The following is an 18,406-nucleotide window of genomic DNA, read 5'->3' on the forward strand; positions in this document are numbered from 1 at the left end:
AGGTGAAGTGAATAAAGTTATTGAATGAAGACAATGAAGTGAAGGTTTCAGACCATCACTACCAACATTAAATCCTTCAGACCACCTCCACTGCCACCACTCTTGCCAACAATCCTTCAAACCACCTCTACTGCCACCACTCTTGCCAACAAACCTTCAGACCACCTCCACTGCCACCACTCTTGCCAACAATCCTTCAGACCACCTCTACTGCCACCACTCTTGCCAACAATCCTTCAGACCACCTCTACTGCCACCACCAATGCCAACACTGCACTACAGTTTCTGGCTAAAACCTTTTTCACAACAGTTTAGTTAATCCCTGACAAAATGCCTGGCCCGCCTCAACTTGCCATCCCTGTAACTGCCAATATCTGGGGCTTCATGTTCCTGCCTCCCTCAAAGTCGGGATACATACAACACGACCATCGCCCAAACGTTGATAAAAAACACTACTGATACAACCTCCCAAACGCTTTACTCTAAACTTTATACGATTTAGTTAGTTCGTAGACGTTTTAGCGAGTATTATTACAACGAAATAATATGGAAATGGTAATAAATAATTTGTGTGGTGTTACTGACCTTGTTGTGAATCTGACAACGTATTAAACATTTGCTAGCCGAAAATATTTTACTTTTTTTTAAATTTTTGTTCGTATCAATTAAAAAAAGACGAAAGAAAAGAATTTGGAAATTGGAATTGTTAGATTATTCTTTTGTTTCGTTGTGCTCGCGGCGGCAGCAACCCCAGGCACCAGACTACGATAGGTAACCCCCCCCCCCCACTCCCATCCCCACGCTGGTATGTTCAGGAAAATTTTAAAAACAAAACCAAAATAACTAAAATAACTCTAATCTTACAAACCAATGTGTGGTTTTATCGAGATGATATAAACAGTCACTAAACACAGGTCCTTACCTCAGGTTGGCATCACAGGGGCCAGGAGGAGGAGGAGTCGGGTGAGGTTGGCCGGAAACAACACTGGTACACGACACTTGTTTTATAATGTTATTACTGCCTCTAATAATTGACCACGAGTCTGGTGATGGTCAAGATCCTCACTACACTTGGTCTGGGGGGTTGAGGGAGGCAGAAACACGTAGTGAAGAGAGAGAAGTTGAAGGACGAGATCTCTACATCACAAAGGCAGATAAACTACTGAAAAGGAAGACTAGACTGGAAGGCTCGTATGTGTGTACCTGTGAAAAAAAAATGCCTACTTGGCAACATAATCTAAGCAGGCCCGCGGGCGATTCAAACAGTACTGCGAAATTTCGCTACTTCTTCTGATGTGAACTGAAGCCCAGATTGGGTTAACATTGTCGCCAACCCGGACATTTCATTACAGTTGTACCTAAGAACGTTCGCCTGGTTGGCAACACTGAGAGAAAATATGGCATTACTATATGTTAGAAAATCGTTTCATGTAATTGTTGTTTAGTTAAGCTGAGGCAGAAGCTGTGTATGACTGTGTGTCTCACTGACTCACTCACTGACTCACAAACACTAACTCAGTCGCTCTCTAACTCAACGGCTACCTGACTAACTTACTGGTTTCAGTGCAACACCTGAGGTAGTTGTGTATAAGTGACACACCTATATCTTACACACCTGACTGGAGGCCTGGAGGGTGATGATGTACCCTTACCTACACACCTGTCATACATACCTGTTAGATAGGGTTCATCATAATCTGCCTGGTATATATATATATATATATATATATATATATATATATATATATATATATATATATATATATATATATATATATATATATATATATATACTGTAACGATCCATCACAATTTAAACTTTTAACGCATCCCAAAATATATAGATCCCTATACCAAAAGATTTTCCGTAATCCCTGAAATGTCCAGGGCTTTTTTTTAATATCCACGACCGTCATTTAACCTAACGTAACATGGTTAATGGATAGGTGAGGTTAGTTGACGGCTGCAGCTATTAATTGGTATCCCTTCGTCCACAGATTCCCTTTTACATATATACTGTACATAAAATAAATCCTACTACTGTATTCTTTCGTTGTAAAATATAATTGCGAACACATATACAACGACACACATACAAACACCACTGCTATTACTACTTTGCGATCACTTGGAATCGAGTATAACGATAATCCAGCTATGATACAATTATATAAGTTATTAAAGTTATCACCTTCGTTGTGAGCTCTGAGGTGACTCGAGAGGCCAATACGGGTCCGTCCACAGATGTTGCTGGCGCTTGTCTGCCTCGGTATGCAGTCGGGCTAACTCGAAAGTATTGACAACTTCTCGTGTGGTGCTCTTCCAAGCGTTACGGTGTAGAGTGATCGTCTCCCAGGTGAGGGGGTCGATTTGGCACTTTTTCAGGTTTGTCTTAAGACTATCCTTATACCTTTTCCGTTGGCCGCCAGCGTTACGTTTACTATTCGTTAAGTGACTGTAAAGTAGCTGATTTGGCAGTCTACTGTCGTCCATGCAGGTAAAATGACCAGTCAAACGTAGTTGGTCATGGATAATAGTAGCCTCGATGCTCCAACTCTACAATTGGTGTAACAGAGAATACTGGAATTTGTTCTCTTGTCTTTCCAGTTAAACTCTGAGGATGGAACGTAGACTAAGTTGGTGAAAGTTTTCAAGTGCCCTGAGGTGCCTCCTGTATGACTTGCTGCCATATAGCAGGGTGGGGAGGACCACTGCTCGATATACGTGCAACTTTGTAGATAATTTCAGCTCCCTACAGCAAAAGACACGGGTATGGATTCTGCCAAAGGCTTGAAACGCACATCTGATCCGATGTTGAATCTCTTCATTGATGTCCGCGGTGGTGGAGAGGTGGGAGCTAAGGTACTGAAAGTGAGTAACATTAGAGAGGGCAGTACCGTTAAGCTGGATGGATGGTGGAGGTGTGGCTGAACCAGGGGCAGGCTGAAAGAGAATCTGATTCTTATGTACATTCACCTCAAGACCGAAGTGTGCATAAGCATCTGCATAGGTGTTCAGGATCTCCTGTAAGTTGCGTTCAGTGTGAGCGACGAGTATGACTTCGTCTGCATGTTGAAGTTCAGTGATGGAAGTGACCAACACCTTTGTTCCTGCCTGGAGTCGTGTTATGTTGAAAAGACCCTTCACCCGGTACTGGTTCCACCCCGCCGGCTAAATTGGATTTGGCACGAGTGAGGAAGGCAGTCAAGAAAATGGAAAAGAGAATTGGTGCCCTGTACAGATCCTTGTTTTACCCAAGTTTGGACTGGGTGCCACTGTACAGGACCCTGCCGTTCATGCCACCGTGGAGTTGCCTCACAGTGACGATAAATTCTGGTGGGCAGCAAAATCAGGGCTTCCCTGTTGGCCGAGTCGAAGGCCTTGGTAAGGTCGATGAAAGCCATGTACAAGTCACGACGCTGTTCTCTTCACTTTTCCTGTATCTGGCGGGCAGCAAAGACCATGTCAGTGGTGCCACGTGGTGGTCTAAAACCACATTGAGATTCTGGAAGGAAGTTTTTCCGCCTCAGGAAGAAGTCTGTTTAGGAGGACTCGGGTGATAATCTTGCCAGCTACGGACAGCAGCGAGATCCTGCGGTCTTTGCCACAGTCTGACCGGTCTCCCTTGTTCTTATAAATATTGACGATGGGGGCGTTTTTAAGAGCTTGGGGGATTTCCTCCACTTCTCATATATTCCCCAGGAAAGAATGGAGACGACTGGTGAGCAGAGGTCCTCCTGCTTTATACACTTCGGCTGGGATTCCATAGGACACTGTGGCTTTAATATTTTTCATCTGCTTGATGGTAGTAGCTACCTCATCCAGGATGGAGGTGAGGTGGGTCAGCTCTGGATGCTGAGGGACCTGCTGGGTAGTCAGGACATCCCCATCGGTGTTTCGGTCGAGCAGGGAATGGTAGTGCTCCTTAACTGGGAGTTACCGTCAGATGACACACTAACACACATACACACTGTGGTAATACGTGTTAGTTGGTTGCCACGAGTTTTGAACATCATTTCTCTGTGTACTGTGCTGTATATGTTGACAAAAATAAAGATAAACTGTTTATACAAGCAACTCCTGTAATAATAATAATAATAATAATAATAATAATAATAATAATAATAATAATAATAATAAGTTATTGTACTGCATATACTTTGTCGACATCCACAATACATTGGTAAGTCTCTCTCTCTCTCTCTCTCAGCAAGGACTGGCATTTCCCAACCTTGTCATCTGTCGAGTCCTGGCCGCCTTTCCTCCCAAATTTAGGAGCTTTTCCAGTGGTCCTATAACAGAGACAACCTTGAGGTGTCTGTCTGTCTGTCTGTCTGTCTGTCGTTCGGTCTCGTGCCATCTGTGTCTGTCGTGGGTTAAACCGCGACAGTGAACATCGTTGGCTGAAATTTAGGTGTTGCCAGAACGCCATGACAGAATATTGTGAGGAGTTTCTCTCTTTCTGTCTATCTTGTCTCTCTCTCTCAGTCTGTCTCTCTCTGAATTACTCTCTTTCTCTGCCTACTTGTCTGTCTGTCTGTCTGTCTGCCTGTCTCTCATTTTCTCTCTCTGCCATGAACCAACATTGCTTGACCTGTATTTTAACTGAACAATTTTGACAAATTTTAGAGGTGGCCCTGAAGTCCAGTGAGAGAGAGAGAGAGAGAGAGAGAGAGAGAGAGAGAGAGAGAGAGAGTTATGAAGTGTCTCTCACTGTCACTGGACAGCACCGCCTGGACAAGCTGTATGTTGAGTCTGGACCAAATGTAGGAAGGTGATCTCTCGACCTTGTGACAGAGATCTCCTGGAAGTGCATGTTTATCTCTCTCTCTCTCTCTCTCTCTCTCTCTCTCTCTCTCTCTCTCTGTGTCCTCTTTTCTCTTCTCTCTCTCTTTCATTTTTTCTCTTTCTGTCTTCTTCTCTCTCTCACTCTCTCTCTTCTCTCTCACGAACCAGTACTACCCAGGCTAACAGTTTGTCGTCTTTGGATGGTTCTCGATAGATTTAGACGATATAGTCTATCTGTCAAAGCATGCATGTATGTCTGTCTGCCAGCCTTCCCCCCCCCCTCTCTCTCTCACTGCTGCCTTGGATGTCTCTGGCCAAATTTAGGAGGTGTTGGCGAAGCTGGTGACAGAGGCCGTCTTGGAAGAGGTCGTGCCCCGAGTACTAACAGCCGACAATGGTCTTCCCTGAGCCAACTTTATTGTCGCGTCTCTGTGTCTCTCCTGGCGGCGACGAGGGAGGGGGAGGGGGGGAGGTGAGGGGAGAGTGGAGGGGAGGGTGAGGGGTGGGTGAGGGGAAGGAAGGAGATGTGGGGGTGACGAGAGAGAGGGAGAGAGGGGAGATTAGGAGAGGTAAGGTTGTGGGGAGGGTAAGGGTAAGTGAGGGAAGAAAAGGAGGGGAGTTGAGAGGGGATAGATTACGGGAGAAAGTAAGGGTAGGTGAGGCGGTGAGAGGAGAGGGAGGGAAGGAGGGGGTTAAAAGAAAGTGAGGGAAGAAAGACAGAGGAGAGGTGAGGGAAGTAAAGGTAACAGAGGAAAAGGTGAGAAGTGAAAGGGTTTAAATAACATGATTCCTCATCTTTAAACAAACAGCATAGCATTATCTTCCCCACAGGCTAAAAATTGATTACCGTGTCCAAGAAAATTATTTATCATGATTTCTGTCCTTCTCTGATGGGAGGGATGACTGTATACTGTGTTATAGTGTATGTGTACAGACAGGTAAGGCATAGCAAGGAGAGCACCTGAAAATTAGCCTCCCTAGCTTATTTCACTTGATTAAACACCTTTATGCTACATTGAGAGGAGGGTTAAGTTAAGTTAGGTTAGATTAGGTTAGGTTAGGTTAGAGTTTGGCGGTGAACCGAGCATATAGTTAATTACCTGAGTCATTTAATTAAATTTGATTAAGTTAGAAAATTAACTTGTGGACGTAAACACAACAAGTTATGATTATATAAGAAGTTACTGAATAACTTCTCATCTGAGTTATACACACACTGTACTGTATAAAAAAAATAAATAAATAAATAAAACCTTTATAATGTACTACAGTTTATTAAAGTTGTCTGACGTTAGGTTAGGTGAGGTTCTTGATAGTTTATGGCCAGCATAGTGTTACATAGTGTCGCATAGTGTAGCATAGTGTAATATGGTTTGGCATAGTGTAACATAGTGTAGTATAGTGTAACATAGTGTAACATAGTGTAGTATAGTGTAACATAGTGTAACATAGTGTAATATGGTTTGGCATTGTGTAACATTGTGTAGTATAGTGTAACATAGCGTAACATAGTGTAGTATAGTGTAACATAGTGTAACATAGTGTAGTATAGTGTAACATAGTGTAGTATAGTGTAACATAGTGTAACATAGTGTAGTATAGTGTAACATAGTGTAGTATAGTGTAGTATAGTGTAACATAGTGTAACATATAGATATAATCTACACCACAGACCAGATGAGTTGCGTTCTGTTACTATCGGTGTTTTTGGTCTGTTTAATCCGAGTCTGTTGTCATTACCCTGTGGTCTTAGTTCATAGTCTGTGGTAGTTAATCACACAACCAACCACAGTTCAGCTCTCGTCACACAAAGTTCGTAGTTTAGTCCTCGTCATAAATATACAAACACAGGCCGTAGTTCAGCTCTCGTCACATAGCCAACCACGGGCCGTAGTTCCACCCTCGTCATAAACTATAACTATGTCAGGTTGTTAGTTCCTTGGCGACACACACCATTGTAATCACCGCTACTTCACTCCATATATTCTGGTCAGCGGAACTACGTGTCAACTGGCCTGATGTACGGCTGGCCGGCCGGGTCTCTGGTCACGCCCACTCCTGACGTCATACATATATTAACCAATCCGTTTACAAGGTTGAAATTAGATTACTGTTGAGTATTTTTTATTATTTCTCTCAGGTTGGTATTGTTAAAGTCTTGCCCCGCCCAATTCTGACGTCACACCAGCCCCTAGCCAATCAGTTTACGAGGAGTGAATTAGATTATATCTTTCGGTTTTCTATTGTGATGGTCTGGCCACACCCACTCTTGACGTCATAACTTCACTAGCCAATCAGCTCGTGAGGTTAAAATAAAATTATCTTTTACATGTTTCTTTTAGATACTGTTGAGATGGCCTGACCAGGACCCCTTCTGACGTCCCTCCACAAGTAACCAATCAACTCCTTTGATCTGTTTTTTTCTGTAGCCACTATTGTGATAGATTGGCCACGCCCCCTGGTGACGTCATAATTACTCTAATCAATCACTTCAGGAAATTAAAATCAGATAATCTCTTTTTTTTTCTGGTGAAAGTCTGGCCACGCCTACTGCTGACATCACACTTATCCCAGCCAATCACCTCATGAAGTTGGAATCAGATTATGTTACAATTTTGTGAGGTGACCAGTGTGAGCGTTACTGTGTGAGTGTTACTGTGTGAGCGTTACTGTGTGAGCGTTACTGTGTGAGCGTTACTGTGTGAGTGTTACTGTGTGAGTGTTACTGTGTGAGTGTTACTGTGTGAGTGTTACTGTGTGAGCGTTACTGTGTGAGCGTTACTGTGTGAGTGTTACTGTGTGAGTGTTACTGTGTGAGTGTTACTGTGTGAGTGTTACTGTGTGAGCGTTACTGTGTGAGTGTTACTGTGTGAGTGTTACTGTGTGAGTGTTACTGTGTGAGTGTTACTGTGTGAGTGTTACTGTGTGAGTGTTACTGTGTGAGTGTTACTGTGTGAGTGTTACTGTGTGAGTGTTACTGTGTGAGTGTTACTGTGTGAGTGTTACTGTGTGAGTGTTACTGTGTGAGTGTTACTGTGTGAGTGTTACTGTGTGAGTGTTACTGTGTGAGTGTTACTGTGTGAGTGTTACTGTGTGAGTGTTACTGTGTGAGTGTTACTGTGTGAGTGTTACTGTGTGAGTGTTACTGTGTGAGTGTTACTGTGTGAGTGTTACTGTGTGAGTGTTACTGTGTGAGTGTTACTGTGTGAGTGTTACTGTGTGAGTGTTACTGTGTGAGTGTTACTGTGTGAGTGTTACTGTGTGAGTGTTACTGTGTGAGTGTTACTGTGTGAGTGTTACTGTGTGAGTGTTACTGTGTGAGCGTTACTGTGTGAGTGTTACTGTGTGAGTGTTACCGTGTGAGTGTTACTGTGTGAGTGTTACTGTGTGAGTGTTACTGTGTGAGTGTTACTGTGTGAGTGTTACTGTGTGAGTGTTACTGTGTGAGTGTTACTGTGTGAGCGTTACTGTGTGAGTGTTACTGTGTGAGTGTTACTGTGTGAGTGTTGTGTGAGGTGTTACTGTGAGTGTTACTGTGTGAGTGTTACTGTGTGAGTGTTACTGTGTGAGCGTTACTGTGTGAGTGTTACTGTGTGAGTGTTACTGTGTGAGTGTTACTGTGTGAGTGTTACTGTGTGAGTGTTACTGTGTGAGTGTTACTGTGTGAGTGTTACTGTGAGTGTTACTGTGTGGAGTGTTACTGTGTGAGTGTTACTGTGTGAGTGTTACTGAGTATGTTACTGTGTGAGTGTTACTGTGTGAGTGTTACTGTGTGAGTGTTACTGTGTGAGTGTTACTGTGTGAGCGTTACTGTGTGAGTGTTACTGTGTGAGTGTTACTGTGTGAGTGTTACTGTGTGAGTGTTACTGTGTGAGTGTTACTGTGTGAGTGTTACTGTGTGAGTGTTACTGTGTGAGCGTTACTGTGTGAGTGTTACTGTGTGAGTGTTACTGTGTGTGGAGTGTTACTGTGTGTGGGAGTGTTACTGTGTGAGTGTTACTGTGTGAGTGTTACTGTGTGAGTGTTACTGTGTGAGTGTTACTGTGTGAGTGTTACTGTGTGAGTGTTACTGTGTGAGTGTTACTGTGTGAGTGTTACTGTGTGAGTGTTACTGTGTGAGTGTTACTGTGTGAGTGTTACTGTGTGAGTGTTACTGTGTGAGTGTTACTGTGTGAGTGTTACTGTGTGAGTGTTACTGTGTGAGTGTTACTGTGTGAGTGTTACTGTGCAGTGTTACTGTGTGAGTGTTACTGTGTGAGTGTGTTACTGTGTGAGTGTTACTGTGTGAGTGTTACTGTGAGTGTAACTGTGAGGGTGTGGGTGTTACTGTGAGGGTGTGGGTGTTACTGTGAGGGTGTGGGTGTTACTGTGAGGTGTGGGGTGTTACTGTGAGGGTGTTACTGTGAGGGTGTTACTGTGAGGGTGTGGGTGTTACTGTGTGAGTGTTACTGTGTGAGTGTTACTGTGTGAGTGTTACTGTGTGAGTGTTACTGTGAGTGTTACTGTGTGAGTGTTACTGTGAGGTTACTGTGTGAGTGTTACTGTGTGAGTGTTACTGTGTGAGTGTTACTGTGTGAGTGTAACTGTGTGAGTGTTACTGTGTGAGTGTTACTAAAGGGAGTGTTACTGTGTGAGTGTTACTGTGTGAGTGTAACTGTGAGGGTGTGGGTGTTACTGTGAGGGTGTGGGTGTTACTGTGAGGGTGTGGGTGTTACTGTGAGGGTGTGGGTGTTACTGTGAGGGTGTTACTGTGAGGGTGTTACTGTGAGGGTGTGGGTGTTAATGTGGGTGTGGGTACACAGAGGGTGGGTGTTACTGTGAGGGGTGTGGGTGCTACTGTGAGGGTGTGGGTGCTACTGCAGGGTGGGTGTTACTGTGAGGGCGTGGGTGTTACTGTGAGGGTGGGTGTTACTGTGGAGGGTGTGGGTAAGTACTGTGAGGGTGTTACTGTGAGGGTGTTACTGTGTGGGTGTGGGTGTTACTGTGAGGGTGTTACTGTGAGGGTGTGAGTGTTACTGGCGTGGAGAAGGTGCTAGGCCGGATATCCTGAATACTAAGCAACATCCGCCAATGTTAGTCAATACTAAACCTTTCTCTCTCTCTGTCTGCCTGTCTCTTTGTCTGTCTGTCTATCTGTCTGTCTGTCTGTCTCATCGCCCGTGTTCCCTGAATATATCATATTTCCATTACTACAATCCATGATACCACCAATTGATTTGCTCTCTCTCTCTCTCTCTCTCTCTCTCTCTCTCTCTCCTATGGCATAAATTCCTCCCATTCATTATAATGTTTTTCCTCATTATTCATTACATAATTCAATTACATTTTAATCTTCTTAGGTTAAGGATAAAAAATGATAATTAATCCATGTTTTATTGTGGATGGCAGACAGACTTTAGATAGATAGATAGATAGATAGATAGATAGATAGATAGATAGATAGATAGATATTCTTCAATCAAGTTTACAATGAATTAGTATGTATATAGACAGTAAACAAACACTATACATAGAAACTGAACCATCAGCACCACGGAACATTGAACCATCAGCACCACGGAACATTGGACCATCAGTGCCACGGAACATTGGACAATTAGTAACAAGGAACACTGGACCATCAGTAGCGAGGAACACTGGACCATCAGTACCAGGGAACACTGGACCATCAGTAGCAAGGAACACTGGACCATCAGTAACAAGGAACACTGGACCATCAGTACCAGAAACACTGGACCATCAATGGCAAAGGAACACTGGACCATCGGTAACAAGACTGCTGGACCATCAATGTGGAACGCTGGACCATCAGTAGTAAGGAACGCGGACCATCAGTACCGCAGCATGGGGAACACTGAATATCAGTACCACCAACGCCAGGAACACTGGACCATCAATTGCCACCAGCGCAAGGAACGCTGGACCATCAGTGCCACCAACACCAGAACACTGGACCATCAGCCCAACGCAGAACACTGGACCATCAGTACCCACCACATAAGGAACACTGGACCATCAGTAGCGAGGAACACTGGACCATCAGTACCAGGGAACACTGGACCATCAGTAGCAAGGAACACTGGACCATCAGTAACAAGGAACACTGGACCATCAGTACCAAGAAACACTGGACCATCAGTACCACCAACATAAGGAACACTGGACCATCAGTACCACCAACATAAGGAACACTGGACCATCTGGGCCATCTTCTGGTACTGTCCCTCCTCCAGTTTGTGGAAGGAACGTATCGTCAGCTTGTCAGAGATCATCACCTGCCTCTCCCTGAGAGTCTTAAGGAAAGTCTCTCCACCAGAGGGTGTGAGGCTGGAGGCCACGAGGTCTACCTCCGTGTACAAGGAGCTGAGTCGAGCTATGACCTCAGCGGCCCACACACCGTGATCATCGTCCACGTCCTTCAAGACGATGGTGAGGTCGAGGGGCTTCTTAAAGGTTGGCAGTGTCGAGGGTGACACCGTCCACGGTATATCCAGACGAAGAGTCAAGGCTTCTAACTTTCCTGTGATGGCGGACAGCGAGTCTCTCAGGGCACGCAGCGCTGACACATCTGAGATCCTGATGCACACTTCCCCGATCTTCTTGACGGCGGCCAGGGCAGCAGCCCCTCGCTCACCCAGATGACACATGACAGCTGTCAAGTTGCCTTTTGGCAGAAGTGTTGTTATTAGGTGGTCGGTGGTGTGAGGACTTCCCCAGCAGTAGAAGTGTTGGTCTGCCCTCACCACCACCCCCATGGAGGGTCTCTGAGCGAGCAGGCTCATCAAGAGAGACAAGTTCTCATATCTTTTATTTTCTACACGACCGTTTTCTGCCAGGATGTTTACCTCTTGATCACTGCCGACAACTCTGATCACAGCTCCCGTGGGCGTGAATCTCGTGTGTTTGAGTAATTGAAAAGTTGGGTTCGTAGGATCAGTTAACTCTGCACTCTTTGGGCTCCACACGTAGTACTTGTCACCTAGAGAAACAACCATCTCACACACGTCGGGATGACGGTTAGATTCCTGTACTGTCTGCCAGAGAGATGGTAGGTCATGACAACTTGGGTGTAAGTCTATTAATGTCTCTACTACTTTATGAAACATGGGACCTGAGACGTTTTTCCTACAAAGATGACCTAAGACGAACTTAAGTGTGTTCTTCCTCTTATATCTACTCTCAGATAACAAAAGCTCTGTGTCGGGGAATATTTTCGTCTTCTGCATCATAATGTCAATTCTCTGTGGGCTAGAATGTGCCAATGACAATAACTCTTGAGTGACGTGTAAGGCAGCAAGATATTCCATTTGGCTTTTGTGTAAGAAGGAGAACTGGTAGTGTATTCCTCTCCTGGTCTCACTCACTTCACAAATGAGGAAGGCAGACAGGACCTGAATACTGTCAATGTGTTTAGCTGCACACAGGGACATTAACACATTACGTCTGTCATCACTAATAACAAACTCATTATCATCAAGCATCTCCAGCGCCTCTTTGCCCAGCGCCAGCAGCCACTCCTCCGTGAAGGTCTCCATCTGCAGGGGATGAAGACCCGTGGTTGTGTCTAGCCTCGAGATCATCTTCATGGTGCACATCCTGAATATCTCGGAATATAGACTTGTAGCAGAAGTGACGTGTGACAGCCTGGACTGGTCGTCCCTCCAGAGGCAGATGACCATGGCCAAGGTGAGGGGCAGCTTGAGGTGGTCGCCCAGGCCTCTGCCAGTAGTCTTCAACAGCCTCAGAAACTCACACTCTTGCTGGCGACGTTTCTCCTCGTCACTTACAAGAGCCGCGAACACATTTGAGGTAAACTCTGCTATTCCTTGGTCAGAAAACCCTTGAATACGGAGTTTGATGAAGGTGAGGCGGTACCTGCGTAGTGCCTGGATGACGGTACGGGTAAACTCTGGACGAGTAGTGATGATAACTCTCGCGTTACCAACAACTGACAGCACCTCGTTCACCAGTTTTTTGCCATCTGCCGTCGCCTCATCCATTCCATCTATGATATACAACACGTTCATCTGTTGCAAGATATTAATGACGTCATTTTCTTCAAAAAACTTGCAAGTTTCCCTCAACAAAGTGTTCTGTAAGTGTGACAGCAGAGAGCTGCTTGTTATATTCCTGACCTCAATATGAAGAATGACGTCGACGGACCTGAGGGCAGCGATCTTACCGGGTCTGGCTCTCCAGTCATGAAGCAAGTAGCGACACAGCGATGTTTTGCCACAACCAGCTATACCCGAGAGAAGGAGGGCGGATGGGAGTATACCCGATTCCTCTTGTGTCTCTAGACAGAGTGACTCTGTCGAGAGAAGTGATTCTATGTCAACAGTCCTTCCATCATCCTCAATATCGAGAGGAGTAAAGATTTTGCCCACCACCATGTCCGGGAACTGGTCGTCACTCAGCCACGTGAAGGGGTTGAGAGTCTTCAACTTGCAGTATTCATTCATCAACTCTGGTCTAGCATAAGTGATAAACTTGCCCACAAGTTCAACTCGAAACTTTTCAACGAAATAATAATACTTGGAGGCATCTGCCGGCAAGGGTGAAGATAAGATCTCGTCAGTTTCGTGTTGGATCATATTCTTCAGGTCAGCCACGTCAGCTGTGAAGAACTCTCCTGTTTCTCTCAGGAAATTGTCGAAAATAACTTTTAGGTCATCAAAATTTCTTCTGAGGTTGGCGTCGTCCAGCAGCTGGTGTTGGTGACACACTCTGTTCCTGACATTCTTGAGTTCTCGTAAGGCCCTCAAGAAGGACTCCGGCAAGTTCATCTCTGGCAGCAACTTGTGGATCATTTTGGTCAGGAGGGAGACATCGTAGTCAGCTGAGGCAAGCGGCTGCTCCAACACGGATCGCTCCTCCTCGTTGAAGCCATTGCGATATTTGCTCTTGGACCAGGAGAGAATATCGGCGCAGAATTCTGCTACGGTGGTTGGCCACTTGTCCACGGCCCTCACCTGGTACCTGCTGATCATCAGCAGAAACACCTCCTTCAGCAGGCGTTTACTGGTCTGTGTGGCCGCCTTGAAGAAGCGGCCAAAATTGATGTCTTGTGTGTTGTATCCTGCGTGAGGGTTGACGGAGGCAGCTGTCACCATCATCAACACCCCTGAGCCAGACAGCAGCCACCACCCTCGCCTCGCCACCTCCATCATATTAGGTTTACCCAAGAAATTCCTCACCACTCAACATTCATCACTTCACCACTCAACAGGCATCACCTCACCAGTCAACAGGCATCACCTCACCACTACTAGCGTCATAACACTTATTTAGGGGCATTGTTTTTATACACTGTCATAAGTAAATCATCTACCTCCAGGACCATTTGATAATCTTCATTACGGTAATTTATACATTTGTCAGTCACACGCGACTTAACACTTTATTTGCGTCACTTTATGTCTCTGAGAAATTCTTTATCACATCTTATCTTTTATTAAGACAAATTTGCAGTTTCTTCCCTTTCTTCAGCCACGCCAACCACAACAAAGTCACATCAACAACGACACAACTCGTGGTTACATACGTGTTATTTCCCTAAACCAAGAGACACTTAAACCACATAAATTATAAGTTTCCAAGACACTTACAAACTAATAGCCTTCACTTATATCACCGTCACTCACTATCACTTCACCAGCGTGTTTAAGAAACTCAAATACACTTACAAATTGAATTCATTATATTTTTTCACTTATTTTCACTTTTATTTATTGTGCACATATAAATCATTGTTTTCCTCTCCTCTCATAAGTGTTGTAAGTCACTTTAGCACTTTTAGCTTCACTTGTGGACATATATAAACTCTCAATATCAAACTATCAAGTGTAAGTGTGACGTCATTCTTTCAGCCATCTTGTGACGTCACTATTCCAAATATGACGTCATGAGTTGGCCCAGGTAGGAGACAGCGGTGTAAACAAAGCCACGTGTGTTGACAGTGTTGTTTCCTGAAATATGAGGCAACATTATACGTGGTTAAAGGTACATGATATATTTAAATTGAGACTGTGTGATGCTATCTGAAGTAGTGTGTAATAATAATAATAATAATAATAATAATTAACGGTTTATTGAAAAAGTTTTGCAGTCCGAAGGCTGAAAATATACATTGGACATAAATGACTTATTACATACATTGGTGGTTTAACAAAAGCCTTCATTAGAGAAAGGTAAAGGAACATACAGTGAACATACAGATTAATGTAGGATTGTACGTGTTGAACAGCAAATGCGTAGTGTAGTAACTCCCTCCCAGATGGTGTTAGGAGGGACCTCACGTGATGTAGTGGTTCCCTCAGATGGTGTTAGGAGGGACCTCACGTGATGTAGTGGTTCCCTCGCAGATGGTGTTATGAGGGACCACGTGGTGTAGTAATTCAGTCACAGATGGTGTTATGAGGGGGCCTCACGTGGTGTAGTAATTCCTTCACAGATGGTGTTATGAGGGTCCTCACTGTGTGAAGGTTAACTTGGGTTCGTTTAACACTGGTTCTATTCCTTTCCTAAATGAAATTGTAACTTCTGGCGAGAACTTGTTGATATTCCGGTGGGGAGGAGGGTTCAGGGGAGGGGGCTGGTATGGGCCAACTTAACAGTTGACCTGGCTGCTCCGAGAGGAGCGCCAGGTACGTCTTGACCCTTCGGTGGTCAAGGATGTGTGTGTGTGTGTGTGTGTGTGTGTGTGTGTGTGTGTGTGTGTGTGTGTGTGTGTGTGTGTGTGTGTGTGTGTGTGTGTTCATGTAAAACCCCCGTCGTGTAATTGATCGTACCTTGTAAACAACAAAGTAATCATCATAACATCACTCAGTAAACTAAACACAACCACGACACCTCCTCTATAAACATTACTGTGTATAATGTTTATATGATTACTTCGTCCGTAAACATTCACGTACATAAGTCAGGTTGATGATTAAAATATCCACATGTCACTCCAATGTTGGGTAAAATGTTTATTAGTGAGAGTAATGTTGATTTAAATATTTATAAGTTACTGTAATGTTGATTTAAATGTTTATAAGCCACTCTAATGTTGATTTAAATGTTTATAAGTTACTGTAATGTTGATTTAAATGTTTGTAAGTTACTCTAATGTTTATTTAAATGTTTATAAGTTACTGTAATGTCGATTTAAATGTTTATAAGTTACTGTAATGTTGATTTAAATGTTTATAAGCCACTCTAATGTTGATTTAAATGTTTATAAGTTACTGTAATGTTGATTTAAATGTTTGTAAGTTACTCTAATGTTGATTTAAATGTTTATAAGTTACTGTAATGTCGATTTAAATGTTTATAAGTTACTGTAATGTTGATCTAAATGTTTATAAGCCACTCTAATGTTGATTTAAATGTTTATAAGTTACTGTAATGTTGATTTAAATGTTGATAAGTTACTGTAATGTTGATTTAAATATTTATAAGCCACTCTAATGTTGATTTAAATGTTCATAAGTTACTGTAATGTTGATTTAAATGTTTATAAGCCACTCTAATGTTGATTTAAATGTTTATAAGCCACTCTAGTGTTGATTTAAATGTTTATAAGCCACTCTAGTGTTGATTTAAATGTTTATAAGCCACTCTAGTGTTGATTTAAATGTTTATAAGCCATTTTAATGTTGATTTAAATGTTTATGAGCCACTCTAGTGTTGATTTAAATGTTTATAAGCCACTCTAGTGTTGATTTAAATGTTTAAAGTTACTGCAATGTGTGATCGCCTCAGTAATCACTTCGGAAATACCACACAGCCGTCATCACCTTACTGTATGTGGTCATGACACACCACTCCTTTTGACACCTTACTGGTGAGTCTGACGCACGGTTATGACACTGGTGTCCTGAAACAACACTGGGGCATACTCGAGGCCCCTGACACAACACTGGGGCATACTCGAGGCCCCTGACACAATACTGGGACGTACCTGGAACCCTGAAGCACATTTATAACAATGGGTAATACTTGGGAGTCGGAGTCCTGAACGGATTTGTCCTGTGAGAGTGTGTGTGTGTGCGCGTGTAAGAGGGATTATTGCCACTGTAGTTGCCAAGTTGTCCTTGTTATTATTTATTTATCATTACACCAAAGTTACAACTCATTACATACGTGTTTGATGGTGATAAATATTCGTCCAGTTAACTTGTTTTGTTGATGTTTTGTATAAGAAATTTTCAGTACGTATTTAGTGTTGTGTTGTTGTAGTGTTGACTTGTAGAACACGACCTTGATAATGCCAGTGGAGAGTTAACGTCCATGATATAAACCGGATACAGACAAAATAACATAGCATTCCTTTAAATATCTACATGTGTTTAATCTTTTTACTTATATAAATTTGTTTAAGTTATATTACTGTTTACTCTATGCGTCTTCTATATAATTTTGCCAGATAGTAATTTATTTTCCCATACATCACCAGTTGTAAAACGGTAAAATAACAGCAATAAATGTGTTTTTATCTTATAAATATTTTTATATATTGAAAATAAATAACAAAATATACATTATATTACAGACTTCGATGTTCATATATAAAAATAGTTTAGGTTAGGTAACATTACACTCTGATCTGATCATGCCAAGCCAGACGTCACAGAGTTATCAATTCTTATTTTTTTTAATCCTTTACCACTTAACGGCTGTTCATGCAGGTCAGGTTCATTATTTTCACTCACATCTTACAGTTTGTCAAGATAATTTTTTGTAGAGTAAATGTAAGTAAAATAATCTATCTCCATTTTATAAACGGGCAATTTACGATTCATCATCTTTTAGGAATTTCCCGATAAGATTCACCTGACGTAACATCGGGCCCGTGTTGTGTGGTCAGTGTTACATAAGAACATAAGAAAATAAGGAGTCTGCAATAGGCCGGTTAACCTGTGCATGGCAGCTCCTGTCGAGAGTTACTACCACTCCCTATCATCCATGAATCTATCCAGCCTCCTTTTGAAACTTTCCAGAGTTCCAGCACTTACTACAAAGTTGCTAAGCTTGTTCCACTCATCCACCACCCTATTTGTGAACCAGTTCCTTCCTATCTCCCTCCTAAACTTAAACTTATCCAACTTAAATCCGCTGCTCCGAGTCCTATCCTGCTCGGATATTATAAGAACTTTATCTATATCCCCTTTATTGATTCCTTTCACCCACTTAAATACTTCTATCATATCTCCCCGCACTCTTCGTCTTTCTAGGTAATGCAAGTTTAGTTTCTTTAACCTATCCTGATATGGAAGGTTTCTAAGTCCCGGAATCATTTTCGTCATTCTTCGTTGCACCGACTCTACTGAATTGATATCCATTCTATAATAAGGGCACCAGAACTGAACCGCATAATCGAGGTGCGGCCTGACTAGCGCAAGATATAGTTGCAATAAGACCTCTGCACTCTTATTACTTACACTTCTAAATATAAAACCCAATACTCTGTTTGCCTTATTTCGAACATTAACGCACTGTTTTCTAGGCCGTAGGTCCGTGCTTACAAGTACCCCTAGGTCTCTTTCACAAGTCGACTTCTCTAGGTTGATGTTGTTAAGGCTGTATGCATTGACAGTATTTGTTCTTCCAATATTAAGTACACTGCACTTGC

General features: G+C 43.0%; 1 protein-coding gene across 1 annotated transcript; it reads right to left on the reverse strand.

Annotated features, from left to right (window-relative positions):
• Nucleotides 1-10,773: 10,773 nt before the first annotated feature.
• Nucleotides 10,774-16,849, reverse strand: LOC121860715. The gene is made up of 2 exons (XM_042358028.1): nucleotides 16,736-16,849; nucleotides 10,774-14,756 (listed from the first exon to the last, which is right to left on the reverse strand). Exon 2 carries the CDS (start codon nucleotides 13,956-13,958, stop codon nucleotides 10,956-10,958), a length of 3,003 nt encoding a protein of 1,000 aa, XP_042213962.1. The 5' UTR covers nucleotides 13,959-14,756; nucleotides 16,736-16,849; the 3' UTR covers nucleotides 10,774-10,955.
• Between the last annotated feature and the right edge of the window lie 1,557 nt (nucleotides 16,850-18,406).

This window comes from Homarus americanus, unplaced genomic scaffold, assembly GCF_018991925.1.
Source record: "Homarus americanus isolate GMGI-L3 unplaced genomic scaffold, GMGI_Hamer_2.0 scaffold23617, whole genome shotgun sequence".
Taxonomy (NCBI): domain Eukaryota; kingdom Metazoa; phylum Arthropoda; class Malacostraca; order Decapoda; family Nephropidae; genus Homarus; species Homarus americanus.

Coding starts and splice junctions, on each gene's coding strand:
- LOC121860715 (XM_042358028.1), bottom strand. CDS start 13,958: ATGATGGAGGTGGCGAGGCGAGGGTGGTGGCTGCTGTCTGGCTCAGGG.